Genomic DNA, 20,371 nt, shown 5'->3' on the forward strand with positions numbered 1-20,371 from the left:
CCACCTGGCCGTGACAGCTGCCGGTCCCACGTGACAACGACTCGCGCCCTTCCCGCCCGTGCGCGGTGGGAACCGCCCCCTCCAATCATGTCCTCCCCTGGCTCCACGCCCCGCCCCCTGCCCGCCCACCATCGTGAGCTGCTCGCGCCCAAGCCAGAAACAGCGAGAAATTCTACAGATGCTGGCGATCTTGAGTAACGCACAAAAAACGCTCGCGGACCTTAGAAACTGAGGCGGCATCTATAAAGGGGAATAAACTGATGAAAAGTCCCGGCCCGAAGTATCAACTGTTTCCTCGAGCCCGCCTGCCGGCTCGGAGTAAGTAATCCGCCCTCATGTGAGCTCCGACCAATAGGGCTTGTGCTGACCAATGGGCTTGTGCCTCATGTGAGCGCTGACCAATGGGCTCGGCCAAACGTGAGCTCCGCCTCCACACGTGTCCTGACGAGAGGTCGGCGCTGCGGCGTGTTCCGATTTCTGTTCCCACAGACGCGGCCTGGTCAGTAGCGTATTCCCGGTCTCCGCTGTATTATTTTCAGATTCCCACCATTTGCTAATTCATTAGTTTCCTTGACTCAATATCCCGCTCACTCCGTCCCTGTGACTCTCCATGCTTGTTAATGGCGGCCCCGGTGCAGCGGCTGAGTCACCTTGCTTTCCATGTCAGCGACAGCGAGCGCCTGGTCCGCTACTTGGTGCGGGCGTTCGGCTTCCAGCTGTGCGGCAGCCGGCAGACGCCGAGTGTTAGGCAGTCGCTGCTCAGGAAAGGCTCCGCCGTGTTCATCGTTAACGAGAGCGCGGGCGGCCGGTGCTCGGGGCCGCAGAGCTTTCTGTACGACGCGGCTCCGGCGCATGTGGTGGACACCGCTTGCAACGTGTCCTTCGAGGTGAGGGACGTGGAGCGGGCGACGCTCAGCTTGAGCCGCCTCGGCTGCCGGGTTTTAGTGCCACCGAGCCCCGTGGAGGACGAGCTGGGTTCGGTCACTTACTCTGTGCTGGGGTCGGTGGTGGGTGATGTCCGCCACACTCTCATCGACCGCAGCAACTACTTCGGAGACTTTCTACCCGGTTTCGGACCGGGTCCTGCGGCTGCGGTCTTGGCTTGGGAGCAGGACGGCGATCCGGTGACAATCACTCATTTTGATCACATTACCTATGCGTGCCCTCAAGGGCACTGCAACTACATCATGGACTGGTACCGGAGGTGCTTCGGCTTCCAGCGCTTCCTCATTAACCGGTGAGTGCCGATGGAGGCGCTTTAAATAAAAACGCAAAGATTTCCATCCTTCCTCTTGTGACTTTATAAGTTACTTGGAAATGTAGCGATGGCGGTGAAGGGAATATGATGCTGTTGTTTTATAACAACCGATCCATCCGCTGGCATTTAAGAATTCACTTTTGGCTTACAAGTGTGTCCTGACGTTAAAGTCTTTGTTATGTCTCTCTGGAACCTTACAAGGTTGTCAGAGCAATAATTTTGGTGCTGGTGTTTATTCTGTAAACAGTAATGATACCCTGCAGGACTTTTCACAAATTATAAACATCAAATGCAGAATGCACCATAGGTGCTGAAAATCTGAAGTTCAACAAAAACAAAGCGCTAACGTTGGGACCATTCACACAAATAGTTGAGTTAGAAATGGAGTTAATGTTTCTGGTGTGACTTTTCCTCAGGACCTCTATAATGCACAATGTACTAATGTAAGACACAATTAAGACTGTAAGACTTGTGTTCAACATCTACTAGTTTGTGTTGCCAAGAATTTTTTGTCCATTTTTATGAACTCAAACCTGTTTCCTCTCCATGGTGTGTTTTATTATCTTTTTATTTTCTGTTTTTGTTAATCTGCTTCTTCCAGGCACTATGTAATAGACATTTTTACATTATAGATACAAATATTTGCTGAAGGTTCAACTTTTACAGTTAAGAATTGATTTTAATAGTGTTTTTTTCGGACTAACCAACTTAACATTAATGCTTTGGCAATCTTACATTAGAATCAGATTTCATATCACTGGCATATGTTGTGAAATTTTTAACTTAGTGGCAGCAGTACAATGTAATACATGATCTGGGAAAAAATAAGTAAATCAATTACAGGATGTAGATATGTATTTACTAGTTAAATTAAAGATAGTGGGAAAATAGAAATAATAAGTGAGGTAGTGTTCATGGTTCATTGCCCATTTAGGAATCAGATGGCAAAGGGAAGGAAGCTGTACCTATTTCTGAGTATGTGCCTTCATGCTTCTGTACCTCCTTCCTGACAGTAACAATGAGAAGAGGGCATGTCCTGACTGATGAGTGTCCTTAATGATGGACATCACCTTTATGAGGCACTGCTTCTTGGATACTACTGAAGCTAGTACCCAGATGGAGCTGACTAATTGTACAACTTTTTGTAGCTTTTGAACCTCTGCAGTAGCTGCCCTGAACCAGACAGTGCTGCAGCCTATGAGAATGCTCTTCACAGTACATCAGTAGAAGTTTTAGAGTGTCTTACGTGACAAACGAAATCTTCTCAGACTCCTAATGAAATATAGCTTCTGTCTTTTTATAGCTGCACTGATATGCTGGAAACCAGGTTAGATCCTCAGATCTTGACACCCAGGAACTTTAAATTGCTCACTCTCCACTTCTGATTCCTCTGAAGAATGGTTTGTGATCCCTCGTCCTATCTTCTGAAGTTCACAATCAGCTCTTCAGTCTTACTGGTGTTGAGTGCAAGGTTGTTACTATGACATCACTCAACTAGCTGGTATATCACGCTTCTGTGTGCTCCCTTGTCTCCATTAGGATAATTTGAATTGTAATAGTGTCAAACATTTTATTTTTCTAGAAATGAAAGTGTAGACAATGGTTATGTCATTCAAGGGAATGACATTGGATTGCGCTTGACTGCTATGGAATATTGGAAATGCAGTGAAGTTGGTATGTCAATCTCTACAAATGAAGAAAAGAAAACGGACTGCAAGTTTGTGATTGCTGAGTCCTTACCCTGTCAAGGTACAACAAACATTACTATGGCAAAATGTCACTTCATTTTAAAAAAAATTAAATGAAGCTGCATTTTATGTATGCATAGTTTCAGATATTTCTCCATGTAATATCTCCAATGATGGCCAAATATTTTAACAATAAAATCACTGGGAGTCCTTCTCATCAAGGTGTCATGTCAATTTTGTCTGTAACTAGTTAATCACATTTGCATCTTTTCCCTATTAAATAGTAAACAGATGATCACAATCTAAGCTGCATCTGTCACCCTATAAGGTGCCACCAGCCAGATTATAATTGCTCTGTGGATAGAAGTTCTTCCAATTTCATCTTTAGTTCAATGGTTCTCAAACTATTCCTTTCTTCATTTCTTGGTGTTCTTAGAGCATAACATTCCTATCAAGGTAGGCATTTGTCACCCAATCCTGTGTCCTTGAAAGGATAGTGACTCAATTTTGAGGGAAGTTTAAAGGTAAGGTGAGGGTTTTTTTTTAACGTAGAGAATGGATGGGAACTGCCTCCATTGTAAGTACACTCCTCCTTAACTAATGGAATCAAATCTATTTGCAGGACACGTAAACTCATTAATGTTCTCTACTGTTGTAGGAAGGTGTATCAACTTTGACAATAAAAGCCAAGATCCAGTTTTTTCTTAATATAAGCATTTGCTGTACATCTGTAATAATAAGTACTGTGTATGAGATCCCCTGTTGGCAACATTGTGTTCTTCACATGTAAGCAACACTTTACTGTTTTTTTTACTCCTCCCAAAGTGGTAACCGCACTCTCTGCAAGTTTTACTCCATCTGCCAACCTTTTGCCAGTCACTTAACCTAAGAATTGGTGTAGTTGTTAGTTGTCAGTATCAGTGCATACGGAAGTGCTATCTAGGTCTTATTACACGCAAGTATGGACTGCTCCATTTGCTAAGGAATTATTAATAATGGGAAATGTTCATTGAGTATCTACCCTGCTGATCTGATAACTGTAATGAAAACTGAAAATTTAGAGGCTAAAAACCTGGAATTAAAATGGAAGCTGCTGGAAACAGTCAGGTTCGGGAGCCAGTGTAGGTTTTGAGGTTCTGAGGTTTTAAACATTGGCCAGGCAATGTGCATTTACAAATCAGACCTTAGTACGACAAAGTTAATACTAAAGGATATATTTGGCATTTCAGGAGGAAAAAGTTTGTCTTATGAAAGAATAACAGAATAGAATTTGAAATGGGCTTAAAGAAGAATTAAACATCTACTTCTGTGTTTAGTTTGCTTCAAATTTGGCAGTGATTATCACTTGGCAGTTAATTTGTGCAAACATATTATTGAACTTTAAGTATTTGAGATTAAATTATAAACCAGTCTACTGTTTTTTGTGTGTCCATGAAGGATAAACATTATTAAGAACAGCAATGTTACTTCTCTTGATAATAAATAGCACTGATTATGTCTGTACTGGAATGAGGCCGAGTTTCATGCTTTCAGGCCTTGGAGTGGATTGTCTTCGTTTCAATTAGTAATTTGAAAATTTACTGCAAATCATCCTTACAAGAGACTGTGTATTAGCATTGTTGTTTTCTGAAGAGTAATAGTCACATTGGCATAATCCAACTTTTGGACATGCACCTCCATAGTGGTTCTGGTGAGGATTTGCTTTATATACTTTATCCCATTATTACTGTGCTTTAAAATCTGGAGGTGAGAGAATACCAGAGAGATGGCAGGGAAAATGCTAGTACAGTGATTATTACCTTAGTGTTAAATGATTGTACAAAGTAAACTTAGAATGTACTTCAGACTGACAAGCAGGACAAGAAACATGCTTGTTGCATTGAGAACACATTTGCGTTACTCTTGGGTAGGGAATTTTAGAGGTTAAGCGTAGTGCTGATGAAGGGAATGGTAAAATGTGTACACGTCAGGGTGTTTTTAGTGTGACGGTGTGCCCTTGTACCACCTGGCCTTGATGTTCAGGAATATGGTCAAGGGACCCTTGGTTAACATTGCTGGTAGCTCATAGTGAAGCCATTGTGTGCCTATGGTGATGGAAAAATATTTTTAAGCAGGTAGTTTAAGAACTGTTGGAGTGGATTACTTTACTCTGAATGGTGGTGGAGTGTTGCTTCTTGTATGAGTGTAGTGAGGATAACACTCAGTGATGGAGTGTATTCTTTCATGCTGCTGACTTGTGCTTTGGTGGGGAAAGTGAGGAGGTGGAATCTCAGTATTATACACTTGCTGTGACCTGCTATTGTGGTTAGATTCCATTTGTATCACAGATGCCTGGCTGCCAAACAATAAATAAACTTCCAGAAAATTAGCTTTATAAACATGCAAATATCTAATTTCTGGGAGACTCCTCTGCTGATGCACGGGTATGGATACAAGCTGAGCCTTATCATAACCTGGATGACTGTCTAACTGATTGGTGGCTACATTGTAAGGCTGTTGCGATCTTGTTCCAAATATTTTTTGCAGGAGAAGTCCATATTCCTTTTCCTTATAGAACAACAATTCTTGACTTATGCTGAACAACAATTTGAAGGAGATGATAAGTAATTTAAATATTTATTCTTGTTTTCCCCGACCTTTTTTTGTTCATGACCTTTGGGTAACTTGCTTAGAGAAGGTTTCTGGGGTTTGAGCAGGGATGGCACTTAATCATTTTGAGATAACACATTTAGATCATAATAGCTGAGTATCACCTTGAATGAACTACAGTGCCTATAAAAAGTATTCACTCCCCCACCCCCTTGGAAGTTTTCATGTTTATTGCTTTACAACATTGAATCACAATGGATTTAATTTGGCTTTTTTGTCACTGATCAACAGAAAAGACTCGTGTCAAAGTGAAAACAAATTTCCACAAATTGGCCTGAATGTATTACAATTATTAAACACAAAATAATTGCATAATTACTCATCCCCTTCAAGCCAGTATTTAGCAGATGCACTTTTGGCGGCAATTACAGCCTTGAGTCTATGTGGATAGGTCTTTATCAGCTTTGCACATCTGAACACTGCAATTTTTCCCTATTTACCAAACTGCTCAAGTTCTGTCAGATTGCATGGGGATCATGAGTGAACAGCCCCAAATTCCCAATTGGATTAATGTCTGAGCTCTGACTTGGTCACTCCAGGACATTGATTTTAAGTCATTCCTGTGTAACTTTGGTTTTATGCTTGGTCATTTTCTTGCTGGAAAACACATCTCCCAAGTTGCAGTTCCCTTGCAGACTGCTTCAGGTTTTCCTCCAGGATTTCTCTGTATTTTACTGCATTCATTTTTACCCTCTACTTTCACAAGCCTTCTAGAACCTGCTACAGTGAAGCATCCCCATGGCATGATGCAGCCACCGCCATGCTTCAGGATAGGGATGGTGTGTTTTTGATGGTGTTTTGTTTTATTTACACTAAACATAGTGTTTAGTTTGGCCAAGAAGCCCAAATTTGGTTTCATCAGACCATAGAATCTTCTAGCTGACTTCAGAGTCTCCCATGTGCCTTCTGGCAAACTCTAGCTGAGATTTCATGTGAGTTTTTTTTCCCAACAGTGGCTTTCTCTTTGTTACTCTCCCATAACATTGTGACTGGTCTGTTCATTCTTAGCCACTGCAGCTTGTAATTCCAGAGTTGTCGTAAGGCTGTTAGTGGCCTTCCTCACTAGTCCCCTACCTGCACAGTCACTCAGTTTTCGAGGATGGCCAGCTCTCGGCAGGTTTACAGCTGTGCCATATTCTTTTCATTTCTTGATGTTGACTTAACTGTACCCCAAGGGATATTCAGTGACTTGGAAATTTTCTTGTGTCCATCTCCTGACTTGTGCTTTTTAGTAACCTTTTCGTGGAGTTTGAAACACCTTGACTACACACAGATCTCCATTTAACTAATTACGTGGTTTGTAAAACCAATTGGTTGCACCAGTGATGATTTGGTGTCATAGTAAAGGGGGTCAGTACTTATACAATCAATTATTTTGTTATATTTTTGTAATTAGATAACCTTGTAGAGATCTGTTTTCACTTTGACATCGGAGAGTTTTTTTTTCTGTTGATCAGTGCCAAAAAAAGACAAATTAACTACCATGTGAAGTTAATGTAAAACAATAAAACATGAAAACTGTCAAAGGAAGGGTGAATACTTTTTATAGACACTATATTGATTTGTTGAATGATGGCTCTGTAACCTCACATTAGGAATTAATATTCAGATACTTCCTGCTTTGTAAAGACACTGAGTGTGATCACTGTGAAAGATCTTGGACATTTCTGCTTTAAATTATACAAATATTTTCTTAATATGATCCTGATAGTGGGCTAGTTTGATCTCAACAAATTTGCTTATTGCTTTTCATAACCTTGTGTTGTACTGCTAGTGTAATGAGAAGTAATGCATATCAAGGTAAATTATTTTAATACATTAAAAGGGGACATTCATTTAAATTTACATTATTAAACATGATAGTATTTCACAAGATGAACTAACTGCACAAATGAGAAATTCTGCACAAAGATAAATGGGTTTGAACTAGGGTATTAGTACAAAGAATTGGTTGCATAATTTCCAAGGTTGGGCTTGAAATCATCCAGCATGCCATGGGCAAAAATGGAAATTGTGGTGATGTAACCTTGAAAGTGACAACAGAAGGAAATAGTAAATCAGACGGTGTACTTATTATGTGCATGGATAAGTAATGAAGTATAAAACTCATGGTTTTGTTAACCGAGTATTTACTGGTGATCATACTTTGCTGGAACGGTATGAATCTCAAACTTAAACATATACCAAGATTTGGGCAATGTTATAGTTTTTTTTTTGTCTTCCTATAAATTAAGCAAACTTTATTGGTGTAGTTTCAAGTGTATTTAACAGTTTTCTAAATTATGTTGATAACTCATTTGGGGACAAGTCTACATTGGATTACAATGTTGTGTAATGAGAAGAGATTAAATTTCTTAAAGGATTGTAATAGATATTGATTCAATTTTATTCTGTAACTTCTTTGTCATTCCAGTTAGTTAGCCATTCTCCCTCATTCCTCCAAATTGCCTAGATGATATTTGCTCTCTTTTGTATCTTGCTATTTAAATAAGCTGGAAAATTAAATATTGTTAAACTAAATTAAAATTTTAATCACAACCAACTAATGTTCTGGCCTGACACTCTGTTTAAAATTGAAGTGAATTATTAGATATTTTAACAAATAATTTGTGTATGTGCTTAGGTAAAAACCAAGTTGACACATTTCTGGAGGAGCACCGTGGAGCAGGAATACAGCATGTGGGATTGTACACCAGTGACATAGTTTCTACCTGCAAATCTCTTGTAGACGCCGGGGTTCAATTTTTTACCCCTCCTGCTACATATTACACAGAGGTATAGTACTGACTGAACAATTTAAATAGTTTTCAAAAGAAATAAAAATACAATATCTCAAAAGGTAATATAAGATAGTTTCTTCTAATATTTAAGGTTAAGTTTGTGCTTTTCTTTATCTTGAAGAATCAGTCAAACATCAACAGTTTTGCAGTATGTTCAGCATAATTCTTGAGTAGGTATCATTTATGATCTTCCAACTTTTTTAAATAAATTGTTGGATTGAAGGAAGAATTTTTCAAACCTGTCTTTAGAACTGCATTGTTCTGAAGAAATCTCTGCGTTTCCATATCTCTGGCTATTATGACATTGATATATGAATTTTGGTAAGAATGTGCTTTGTATGTAACCCCTTTTACCCAATTACAGTCTAGTTCTAGGGCCTTTAGCCTCACAGCATCCACCATGTTAAGCCTCCATGGAAACTCCTATATTTCGGTGAGTTCATACAAGCTGTTGAGAATATAGGCCAATTTGTCTTAATCACTCTTCGAGGTAATCTTTTCATGTTAGGAATGCATCGTTAATCTTTGTTGCAGTAAGGTGCATACTTTCTTATTCATGAAAGTCAAAACTGCAAACATGATTTCAGAAATGGTCTTGCTTGTATGATTGTAGCAAGACTTTCTTCATGTACTTTTGCAGTAAAGGTTAACATAGTTTGATTTTCTAAGAGTTAGTTAATTCTCCACATTTAATAAAATCTTAGTTAAAATGAGTTGTTATTGTTTTTACCTGCCTTGTACAAGATAGGATCTAAAATATCATGTTCCTTGCTATGTTTGATTCCTTGAAAGAATCCTCTGAAGCAGTTAGCGTGCCGCTATTATAGCTCAGGGTGTTGTAATTCGGAGTTCAGTTCCGACATACAGCCTTACAGGTGACGTCTTCCCCGTTGCATGCGTGGGATTTCTTCGGTTTCCAGTCACAGTAGCATGACGGTTTCTTAGGCAGTGCTGCCTGAGAGCTCGAAGATTACGTGCATTCAACAGTGGTTTCCGACCTTGCCCTTTACGCACTGAGATGTCTCTGAATTCTCTGAATCTTTTCACAATATTATGTACTGTAGATGTTGAAAGACCTAAATTCTCTGCAATCTTGCGTTGAGAAATGTTCCTTTTGAACTGACTAACAATTCACTCAGGAATTTTCGCACAAAGGGGTGAGCCACGACCCATCCTTGCTTGCAAAGACTGAGCCTTTGATGGACGCTACTTTTATACCCAGTCATGATACCTCATCTGCTTAATGTGGAGTCTTCCAAACCAGTGTTACTTGAATATTCTGTGCACTTTTCGATCTTATTTTAACTCTGTCCCAACTTTTGTTGAGGGTGTTGCCGCCATCAAATTCTAAATTTGTGTATGTTTACAAAATACAATTAAGTTGGTCAGTAAAACTATTGAAAAACTTTTCTTTGTACTTTTGTCAGTTAAATAAAGGTACACGTGAATTAACATATCACAAATTTTTGTTTTTATTGCATTTTGGAAAATATCCCAACTTTTCTGGAAATGGGGTTTGTATTTCTCAACACTGTATTGCATCTGCCACTTTTTTTGCCCATTCTTCCAATTTGCCTAAGTCCTGCTGCAATTGCATTGCTTCTTCAGCACTACCTATCCCTCCACCTAACTTCATGTCATCCGCAAACTTTGCCACAAAGCCACCAATTCCGTTATCCAAATTATTGACAAACAATGTGAAAAGTAGCAGTCCTAATACTGACCACTGAGGAACACCACCTGCATCATTTTCCAGTGGTCCAATAGCAATTCTTACCTCCCTTTACTCTTTATATAACTGAAAAAACTTTTAGTATCCTGCTTTATATTACTGCGTAGTTTTCCCTCATATCTCATCTTTCCCCTCATGCTTTTTTAGTTGCCTTTTGTTGGATTTCAAAAGCTTCCCAATCACTCAATATGCCACTTACTTTTGATACTTTATATGCCCTGTCTTTGGCTTTAATAATGTCCTTAACTTCCCTTGTCAGCCATAGTTGCCTACCCCTGCCATTTGAGAGCAACTACTTCTGTGGGACATATCTATCCTGTGCCTAGTGAAGTATTTCCAGAAACTTCAGCCACCTCTGTTCTGCCATCATCCCTGCCAATATCTTCCTCCAATCAATCTGCGCAAGCTCCTCTCTCACCTCTATCGTTCCCTTTATTCCATTGCAGTACTGGCCCATATGACTTGTGCTTCTCCCTCTCAAATTGCAGTATGAATTCAATCATTGTGTGATCACTGTCTCGTAAGGGTTCCTTTACATTAAACTCCCTGATAAGACCTGGGTTATTACACAACACACAATCTAAGATGACCTTTCCCCAGATAGGCTCGAGCACAAGCTGTTCTTAAAAAGCCATCTCGTAGGCATTCAACAAACTCCCTCTCTGCGATCTAACACCAACCTGATTTTCCCAATCCCCTTGCATGTTGAAGTCCCCATTACAATTGCGACATTACCCTTTTTTTATAGGTCACACCTGCCCCAAGAGAGGTTCCAACTAACCAGAAATCTGAATCCCTGTCCCAATTCTTCAGCGATGCATTTATCTGCAACCTCCTTCTATTCCTATCCTCACTGTTGTGTGGCACAGGTAGCAACCCTGAGATTACTACTCTTGAGGTCCTGCTTCTCACTTCCTAACAAACTCCCTGCATTTTTTTTTTTTTTTTTTTTTTAATATAAGGACCGCTCCCCTTTTTTTCCTTCTACCTGAGTCGTTGGTAACAATATGTACTATAACCTGGCCTCCCTTTTCAGGATATTTTGGATGCGTTCAGAAACATCACGGATCCTGGCACCTGGGAAGCAAACTGACATCTGTGTTTTTCATGTCCACAGTATCACCATCTGTCCCCATAACTATAGAGTCCCCTATTAGTGCTGCCATCCTGTTCAGTTCCCTACCCTTCTGAGCCACAAGGCCAGACTCAGTGCCCGAGCCACGGCCACTGTTGCTTCACCCAGGTAGGTCATCTTCCCAACAGTACACAAAGTGGAGTACTTATTGTTATGGGGAATGGCCACAGGGGTGCTCTCCACTATCTGACGTCCTTCCTCCCCTCTCCTGACGGTCAGCGATTTATCTGTCTCCTGTAGCCTTGAGGTAACTACCTCTTTGTAGCTCCTGTCACCTCATCACTTTCCCTAGCAAGCTGAAGGTCATCGAGCTGCAGCTCCAGTTTGTTAACACAGTCTGTTAGGAGCTGCATCTTGATGCACGTGGTGCAGACATGGTCATCGGGGAGGCTGGTAGTCTCGGAAATCCCGCATTTGACACCCAGAACAAAACACTGGCCCTGTAGACATAGCCCCCTATTTCCTTGAGTTAAATAAGAAATAAGAATGAACATGCCTACTTGCCTTGCCTCCGTCTGTTGAGCCAAGGCCTTGCCACTCTGACTCAAGACTGCTCCTGTGATGACTGCTCTGCTCGACAGTACCTCTTTTATGGAAATTGGATTTTTAAAGCTCTTCGCCAGAGTTGCATGGGAACACTTCTCCTGCGGCTGCGCAGTACTCCGATCAACAACCTGCTGAAAAAAATTGCTGCTCTTTAAGGCTGTCTGGCAGACCTGCGCAGGAAAGCTTCTCCTGCATCTGCAGAGTACTCCAACCAGTCCTGCCCCTTCTCTAACCAAGTCTCACTGATGGCTACAATACCATAACTCTGCATGCTGACCATACTCTCTGCTCATGTACCTTGCACACAATACTCCCTGCATTGAAATAGATGCAACTAGGTACAGGTCGACCACCTTGAATCTGGCAATCAGTCATCCGGTTTTACCACTGGTTCAGACATGATTTTTGCCAGCCTAATTTCAAATTCCCTGTGCTTCTGCGCCAAACTGCCGCTACTATTTTGGTTGATGCCATTACCAGAATTAGCTGTTGGCATGGTCTTTAAAAGAAGCAAGTCATTCCTCTATTATTCTGCATTTAGTTTTTTTATATAACCTGTGCTTATCTATCCCCATTCATGTGTTCATTGAATAAAGGAAGTGCTTCTCGTGGTGTAAAGTGCTAACAGCATACATTGCTGTACTCAAGACAGACACTCTACAGAGGATGCAGAATCACCAACAGATTATAAAGCAGCAAAAGATCATTGAATTGACTTTATTACTAGCATCCTTCATATAGATGAGGAGCAAAAATCTTTACATTACGTCTCCATTATAGTAATTTATAATAAAATAGGGTATGTACAACAGAACAGTCAGTATAACATAGAAATGCAATTGTATCAGCATGAATTAATCAGTCTAATGGCCTGGTGGAAGAAGCTGTCTCAGAGCCTGTTGGTCCTGGCTTTTGTGCTGCAGGTGGTAGCAGCTGAAACAGTTTATGGTTGGAGTGACTCGGGTCCCCAGTGATCCTTCGGGCCTCTTTTACACATCTGTCTTTGTAAATGTCCTGAATAGTGGGAGGTTCAAATCTACAGATGTGCTGGGCTGTCCGCACCACTCTTTGCAGAGTTCTGCAATTGAGGAAAGTACAGTTCCCCTACCAGGCAGTGATACAGTCCAGTCAGGATGCTCTCAATCGTGTCCCTGTAGAAAGTTCTGAGGATTTGGGGGCTCATATCAAACTACTTCAACTGACTGAGGTGAAAGAGGTGCTGCTGTGCTTTTTTCACCACACAGCCGGTATGTACAGACCACGTGAGATCTTGGTGTATGCTGAGGAACTTAAAGCTGTTCACCCTCTCAACCTATCAATGTTTGGCTGCTCTTAACACTGCAGGAACACTCAAGTGTAACTTGTTAGTCTTAAGGTATTTTGCCTGTGCTGTACTTCAACCAATTTTACTTTTCATTTGTAGTTTCTTTTTAATTATTATCCAACTTAATTCTATTTACAGGATACTTTACAGGTAGGGTGAGTTAGATGTGTGTATTTACTTAATCCTAACCTAACAACCTGTGATTCAGCAAAGTCACTAATCCAGCGCTGCACAGTTCCAGGTTTGAGCTGGATCAGTCATGCAGTCACGAGTCAGCAACTTGCTGAGCACACAGCCCTGGGGTGATAGGGGGGATGTGGGGCACCAGTGACCTGCATGATGGAGCTTGAGCTGTTGCTGCCAACTAAGACTAACTGGGGTCTTTCCATCAAGAGGTCCAAGATCCAGTTACTAAAAGGGCTGTTGGGACAGTTTATCTACCAGACTCTCAGGGACGATGGTGCTAAATGCCAAGCTGAAGCCGATGACCCATATCCTGGTGTCTGCAGCATCATTTCCTAGGTGGGAGAGGACCGGGTGGAGGGCCGAGGCTATACCATCAGTGGATGAAGCAGCAGGCCAACTGGAAAGGGTCCAATGTAACTGGAAGGTGGGATTTTGTATGATCCATTACCAGCCATTCAAGGCACTTCATGATTGTTGAAGTCAGGGACAGACCAGGTTTATACAAATACATAATTCCAGAAGTTTTAATGAAAATTAAATTATTGTTTTTTTAAACAGGCTTTTTGCCCATTTTCCTTGAACTACATGGCTTGGGAAAGGAATTTGCAGTCTGAATGAAGAGCTAACTATCACTTTTCATCCTTGTACACATCATAGATCCTTTGTAGAGTTAGTTGTGCTGAAAATTAAGCTTAAATACTTGGCTGCTCAAAAATCCCTAAGGTGATAGTATCATTCTGTTGCTGTTGATCGGAAAATTCTGACCTGGATTATTTTTACACAATTAACAATTAAATCATTTTTGATCAGGAGGAATGTGTGCAATGTGCTGTCACTTGGTATGCACAGTGGTTGTCAGTATAAAGCTAATCACCACAGACAATTTATTGGCCATAAACTTCTGTGCCTCTTAAAATTAGTGAAATTAAAAATAGACTCAATGATTCTATTTAATCTACATTGCATTTACCGTTTCTTAATATTTTCCCCCTCTGAATAGTGACCAGTTATTGCTTTAGATACTGGGCCTTAATTGCAAAATAATTTACAGTAGTTGTTTCTGAAAGACATAAATTACTGAATAAAGTCACTTTCTCCACTAGTGTTTAATTACATTTTGCAATTGTTTTTTATATCTAGATATTTTAATTATAAGGTATTAAAAGTTTAATATCCTATTTGGGTAGACCAAATTTGCACTAAATTCTTTTGCCTTTGTCATGTTCTTTTTACAGATTGACAAACAGCAAGAGATCATGAAAGTAGGAGAAGATCCAGAGTTGCTTTCACAATATGGCATTCTCCTCGATTCGGAGGTTGATGGTGAGCACTGTAAAGAAGAAGCTGAATGTCACAGGCCAGATGATAACAAAAATAGGTTTGTTGTTTTTTGAGACAATATTTAAAATTTTCTGGTCCGTTTACTGTCATGAACAATATTTGAAGAAAATATTTGAATAAAATAATCATATTTTTGCTGACTGCTTTCTGATTTACATCTTGATCTGAAAAGCACAACCAGGGTAACCTGAATAGCTCAATACCACCACAAGTCTCTCAGGAAAGTATGCAGGGACATTGTGTTTGGGCATTCTTGGTCATTACTCAATATCCACCTCCAGGTTTTGACCAGTGATATTTACCATCCTGGCAAGTTTTGATTTGAAAATCTCGCTCTACTTTACTTTGACATTGAAGGAGGTCATTTGATCCATCTGCTCTCCACAAAACAATCTAACTAATCCCATTCTCTCTCCTTATCTTGCATTAATCCTCCTCCCTCCACCCCACCCCACCCAAACTTGTTCTTTCCACACCCAATAATTCCCTCCATTTTTTTATTGATTTTTTTTGACATTTACCAGACATCCCACCTCTCCTGTCCCTGATGCCCACAAATTATATACAATGTCCCGGAAATCAATTTTTGAGAGAGGGAGAGTGTGTGTGTGTGTGTGTGTGTGATGGCAGTCAGTCAGTCATGGCAGTCAGTTCCAAAAAAAGAAAGAAAATATAAAATGTACGTCACCCCAGACTACACTAAAGTGTACCCCTGCCTAATAGGGGTCAAAAATAATGACAGTATTGCTCGCTGCACTGTTTGCAACAGTGACTTCTGTATTGCCCATGGTGGGTTAAGACTGTAAAAGACATGTTGAGGTGAGTTTAACAGGTGTCATTCATTCATTAGCATAGCTAACGTTATTTAAACTAGCTGGCTAGCTGCTAAGGAGCTACTCTATTGCAGACATCCCACCTCTCCCAGAAGTTCCTGGAGTCTCCTGCAAATTGATGGTGCTACCTCCCTGAAATGAATTTTTGCAGGGTGGGATGTCTGCATTTACTTACACTAGCACTTTATTTATAGGAGGCATGCCTTGGAGGTGTGAAGGAATATGGAGTACCCACATGGTCATGTGGAGAATGTACTGACTTCATGCAGTCAGCACTCAGTCAGGACCAAACCTGCGTCTTGAGATGTGAGACCGGAGCTCTAATTACTGCCAAGTTGTGAATCGTGTTGCCTTTAAAGATATCCGTAACAATTTGGACTGTATTGGGTCACCTTTCCCTTGCTTTAGGATTCCCTAATTGTAGAGTACTGCAGGAGGGGTGGCATGGTAGTGTAGTGATTAGCAGAATGCTTTACAAAACAGGTGATCCGGGTTCAGTTCCCACCGCTTCTTGTAAGGAATTTGTATGTTCTCCATGTGCTGTGAGAGTTTCTTCTGAGTGCTCTAGGTTCCTCCCACAGTCCAAAGACCGACAGGTTGCTAAGTTAATGGGTCCTTGTAAATTGTCCTGTGATTAGGCTAGGATTAAATCAGGATTGCTGGGCGGCATGGCTTGAAGGGCGGGAAGAGTCTATTCCATGTTATATCTCTATAAGTAAATATGTATGTCTGATTTTTCTGTAAATCAAATTTTTGTTGCTACCTACTCTGTAAGCTCTGAAATTCTCTTTAATTTTTCTGGTATTCTGTCTGCATCTTCTAAGGTGCTTATCGAAAATAGCTCTTTCAGCGTGTAATGTAACTTATCAAGCATGATGGTTCTTTTTAGGTGAGGTGAGCCATTTTATTACATTAAAGATGTGTATGAAATGCAAGTTGTTATGGCAGCAAGCATGATGGACATTCTCCAGCTGTCAGCAAACGGAATCTGAGACTGAAGCATGACTTCCTTTCTGAGATTGTGACCTCCTTCATCCCTGATGTGAAACATTACAGAACCTCCCAAAGTTACAGCAGGGTGCTGCTCCTGTGAAATGTTCTAACCGGAACAGTTTGTGATTTGGAAATATGGCCAGAAATAGTTTTCTCATGGGAAGAGATGCCTGCATCCTCCAAACAGCCAGCAAATGCACCCTGCCTATCACCCGTGCTTGTTTGTACATTCAGCCGGAACCTAAGTGGCGCATTTGTAAATTGGTAAAGACCTGTATTGATTAGGAAAAACACAAAAAGAAAACTTTTCAGAATTATAACCTGCATCAAAACCAAACATAACTTGCCTCAGCTTCCTTGCTAATAAACATTTATGGACTGAATGCACTGTTACAGCACATTCAGTAGCTTTTGGAAAAGCTATTGCTTTTGCACGAAGACGTGTCACTGAAATGCAGTCTACTATCAGTTCCAGTGTCATGTGATGCTTTTTGTGTCTGGGCAAATAGAAACCGAAAACCTTGTTAGTATGATTGCAGTATCTTAAATCCTGAGTATATTGGCATCTAAAGGTAATCATAATTCAGACTTGTTACATTCTCTGTGAAACATCAAAGCAAAATTGTGCTGTATTTATAATAAAAATAATTCAGTCATAATTCTCATGAGGTTAATGTACTGCTTTAAAAAAATATATGGACTTTATTTCATTTGCTGCTGGGGTGCTGAGGCTGCTTCACCGTTCCTTTTTTAAATGGAATATTTCTAAAGTTTTCTACATGTTTTCTGAAGTTTCTGAACTACGTGCAGTGTGTTTTGCTATGCGATGTTTGTAGTCCATATCTTCATGGATCTCTGCCTGGTCCTAGTTTGTCATTAAGGATGCTTCTGTCTGTGGTCTTTTCAATATTGTTGGCTCAGATTCAGGAACAAGTTGTTCTACCATCTCACTGGAACATTGATAGGAACAGAAGAGTGCAACCAATGGCAATCTGAACCTGTAAACTTTTTTTGTAACAGCACTATTAAGGCATGCATAACTTTTATTTTGTCTAGCATTTGTATTAGATGCTACTTTAAGTGTAGTCAAGATTCCATAGCTTTGTATTAAATTTTATAAACAACCGAGGTTAGAAGTAGTTGCAAAAACCAAAATGACAGTGATTCCAAACTTGGTTAAGTATCTGTCCTTTCAGAAAATCTATTGTTTTGTGTGCCATTCCTCAGATCAGCTGCACCAACTTGTCAGTTCTGTCAGAGACAGTGGCTGTGAAATTCCAGAAATGGAAAGGCCAGTGGGGTGCTTAATGGTGTAAAGAAACTCTCTGCTGAAACAATAGGAACCCAAATAAGCATTTTGGGCCATAGTGCTATAAATTGATAAGAAAAGGCTGGAAGTGCCAGCATTTATGCAAGTATCACTGCAGGATATGCCTCAATGTTAGTTTATTATCAGGAGAGAAGTTTAATGTGTTAATTTTAGAAAACTATGACATATGAAAGTGAGCACGCTAGATGTTTTCCTCTACCTTAAAGATCCTGTTATGTTTTTGTCAATCTGTGCAAGGTTTTTTTTTCCCCCAAAGATTCCTATGGCTAGATTCCAAATGCATACTTCCTGCATAAGTGTATATTACTTGGGCACTAGTATCGAGCACCATTTTAAAGTCTTTGTCACCCTTTATTACATCATGGTAGAAGTTTTGGGTATTAAGAATTGCATTCAAGCATTCACCTAAAAAACCATCAAAATAGCTCAGACATTTAAATTATTTTTTAAAGTGCCATTCCCTTTCTGAGATTGTCATTCTAATTTCATTTATAATTGTGTTATTCTGAGACCTTACAACTTTCTCTGGCTTGCTATTTTCTCCTAGTATTAGTTTCAGAACTTGGAATGAATAATTAGGTTTTTGAAGTTTGATTATCAAACAATGTATGTTGCTTGTTGGTTTTGTGGATCCTATAATTCTGTGCTCTCGTCCAGTGCTCACAACTTACTTGACCCCCTTCTATAGTTCCTTCTTAGAATTAGCAAAATTGTTTGCTACAAGAGACAAGGCAGGTTCTGATTTGGCATGTAGAGTTGAGTTTAATGTATTTTTTGTGAACATTTATGATCAAAATTTTCTTTGTTGTAGGTACCTCATGCAAATGTTTACAAAACCAATATTTTCTGAAGAGACTTTTTTTCTTGAACTCGTTGAGCGAAAAGGTGCCTCCGGATTTGGAGATGGGAATATCCGTGCACTGTGGAAATCTGTTCAGACAGCTATGGATCAGCATGAGGAGAATAAAACCACAAAGGGAATATTGATGGGGAATGCAGGTTTGCTCTCAAGTTGAAGGTCTGCAAGTGACAGTTGGAATCTATCAGACCACAATCCTCCTTTTGGCATTGAATTCCTAGGGTCTGCTTTCCGGAAGTATGCAATTGTACCAAATATTAAATATAAATGTACTGTAACAGATATATATCAAGTTCAGATATGTCTTTGCAAAATGAAAAATTGCAATGTGAATCAATTTCTAGGAATTAAACCATTTCAAGTTAATATTTCTGTAATTTTTTTCTACTGATGTTGGTAACATTTCCAAATTGATCTTGATGTATAATTTCAAAGTTCATTCCTTTTTCACACTTCCAAAAGATTTAGTTAGAAGCTCATCAACCTCAGGAATAAATCAGAACAGTGAGGAATGGTTGGGTTTCCAGAGATACCATACTTTAGATGAAATTTTGGAAGAAAAATGTACAATTCAAATGATGCCACGGTCAATTCAGAGGAAGAGCTTTCCCTGTGGCCAGGTAAAGAAGATTTACTAATATTGCTTTCAATTTAGTATGGCCTATTCACTGCCTGATGTTTGTGTATTCGGACTCGATAAACATTCTTCCATACTTTGCAACAGAGGGCAAATCCAGGGTTCTGAAAGGCACAACATCAATCTGGGTTTTATTGATGTGCGATAGGGTCAACTTCCATGTCCAGATATACAAGTCCGTTACATCTGCAGATTAATGAGTTTAAATAAGTAGATTTGCATTGGTGGAATTTTCAGTTTTAATTGGAAATAGAGGCAAGGGGAATTGCACTCCAATATTAAGTAAACGTGTATACAGGTACCTTAAAATTCTTGTACATTTCCTCGCAGAAGTTTGAAATGAAATTAATTCTATCCATGTAGTGATGGTAAAACTGCTTTTCAGTTTGCACAACAGCAGCACATAAAACAATCCTTTTTTTTTTACTTTGTGGTTTTATAATTGGAATCAAACTACAGATTGTATCAGTGAAAGCATATTGAATAAATGCATACTATAATTTGCTTATCATTTTTGTTGTAAATTGATGTAATTTGATTTTACCATATTTTTTCCTTTTGGAGAACATTTTTCTAACACTATGTGCCTTTGCCTTTAAGACAGAGGATTATAGCTAGTGCATCCTGATTTTAGTCCCTTTATCTTGAAATGCACTGAATATGAATTGGTTTGAATTAAAAAATATTTTAAATAGGGCATTGTAATTCTGTAACTTGAAAATGTTTAAAGATAGATCAGTAAGAATATGTTATGGTATGCTGCACATTTTATTGGATTGTAACAGTTCTAACAAATTGCAAATGGGACTATCTCAGGAAGGAAGACACCTTAGCATAGACAAGTTGAGCTGAAGGGGTTTTTATTTAGCTCTGTATATCACTGACTGTTTATAAGTTTTTGAAATTTGTATCTTAGTTTTAATCGTGTTTTCCTAGTGACTCATTATATTTTTACTTTGTATAATTTGCACTCAAAATATCAGTTTACTTGCACAGATTTTTTAATAAGATTTTTGTTAATTATCTGTTAATCAAATAAACACATTTGGCAAAAAATAGATGAGTGAATTCATATGACTA

The 20,371-nt window shown here is 39.5% G+C and overlaps 1 protein-coding gene across 1 annotated transcript; it reads left to right on the top strand.

Annotated features, from left to right (window-relative positions):
- The first annotated feature begins 442 nt into the window (after positions 1 to 442).
- On the top strand, positions 443 to 20,280 carry hpdl (4-hydroxyphenylpyruvate dioxygenase-like). Its single transcript, XM_072239782.1, has 5 exons — positions 443 to 1,237; positions 2,841 to 3,007; positions 8,219 to 8,370; positions 14,534 to 14,676; positions 18,607 to 20,280. The coding sequence occupies exons 1-5, from the start codon at positions 621 to 623 to the stop codon at positions 18,809 to 18,811; spliced, it is 1,284 nt and encodes a 427-aa protein (XP_072095883.1). The 5' UTR covers positions 443 to 620; the 3' UTR covers positions 18,812 to 20,280.
- The last annotated feature ends 91 nt before the right edge of the window (positions 20,281 to 20,371 follow it).

Source organism: Mobula birostris, chromosome 21 (assembly GCF_030028105.1).
Source record: "Mobula birostris isolate sMobBir1 chromosome 21, sMobBir1.hap1, whole genome shotgun sequence".
Taxonomy (NCBI): Eukaryota; Metazoa; Chordata; class Chondrichthyes; order Myliobatiformes; family Myliobatidae; genus Mobula; species Mobula birostris.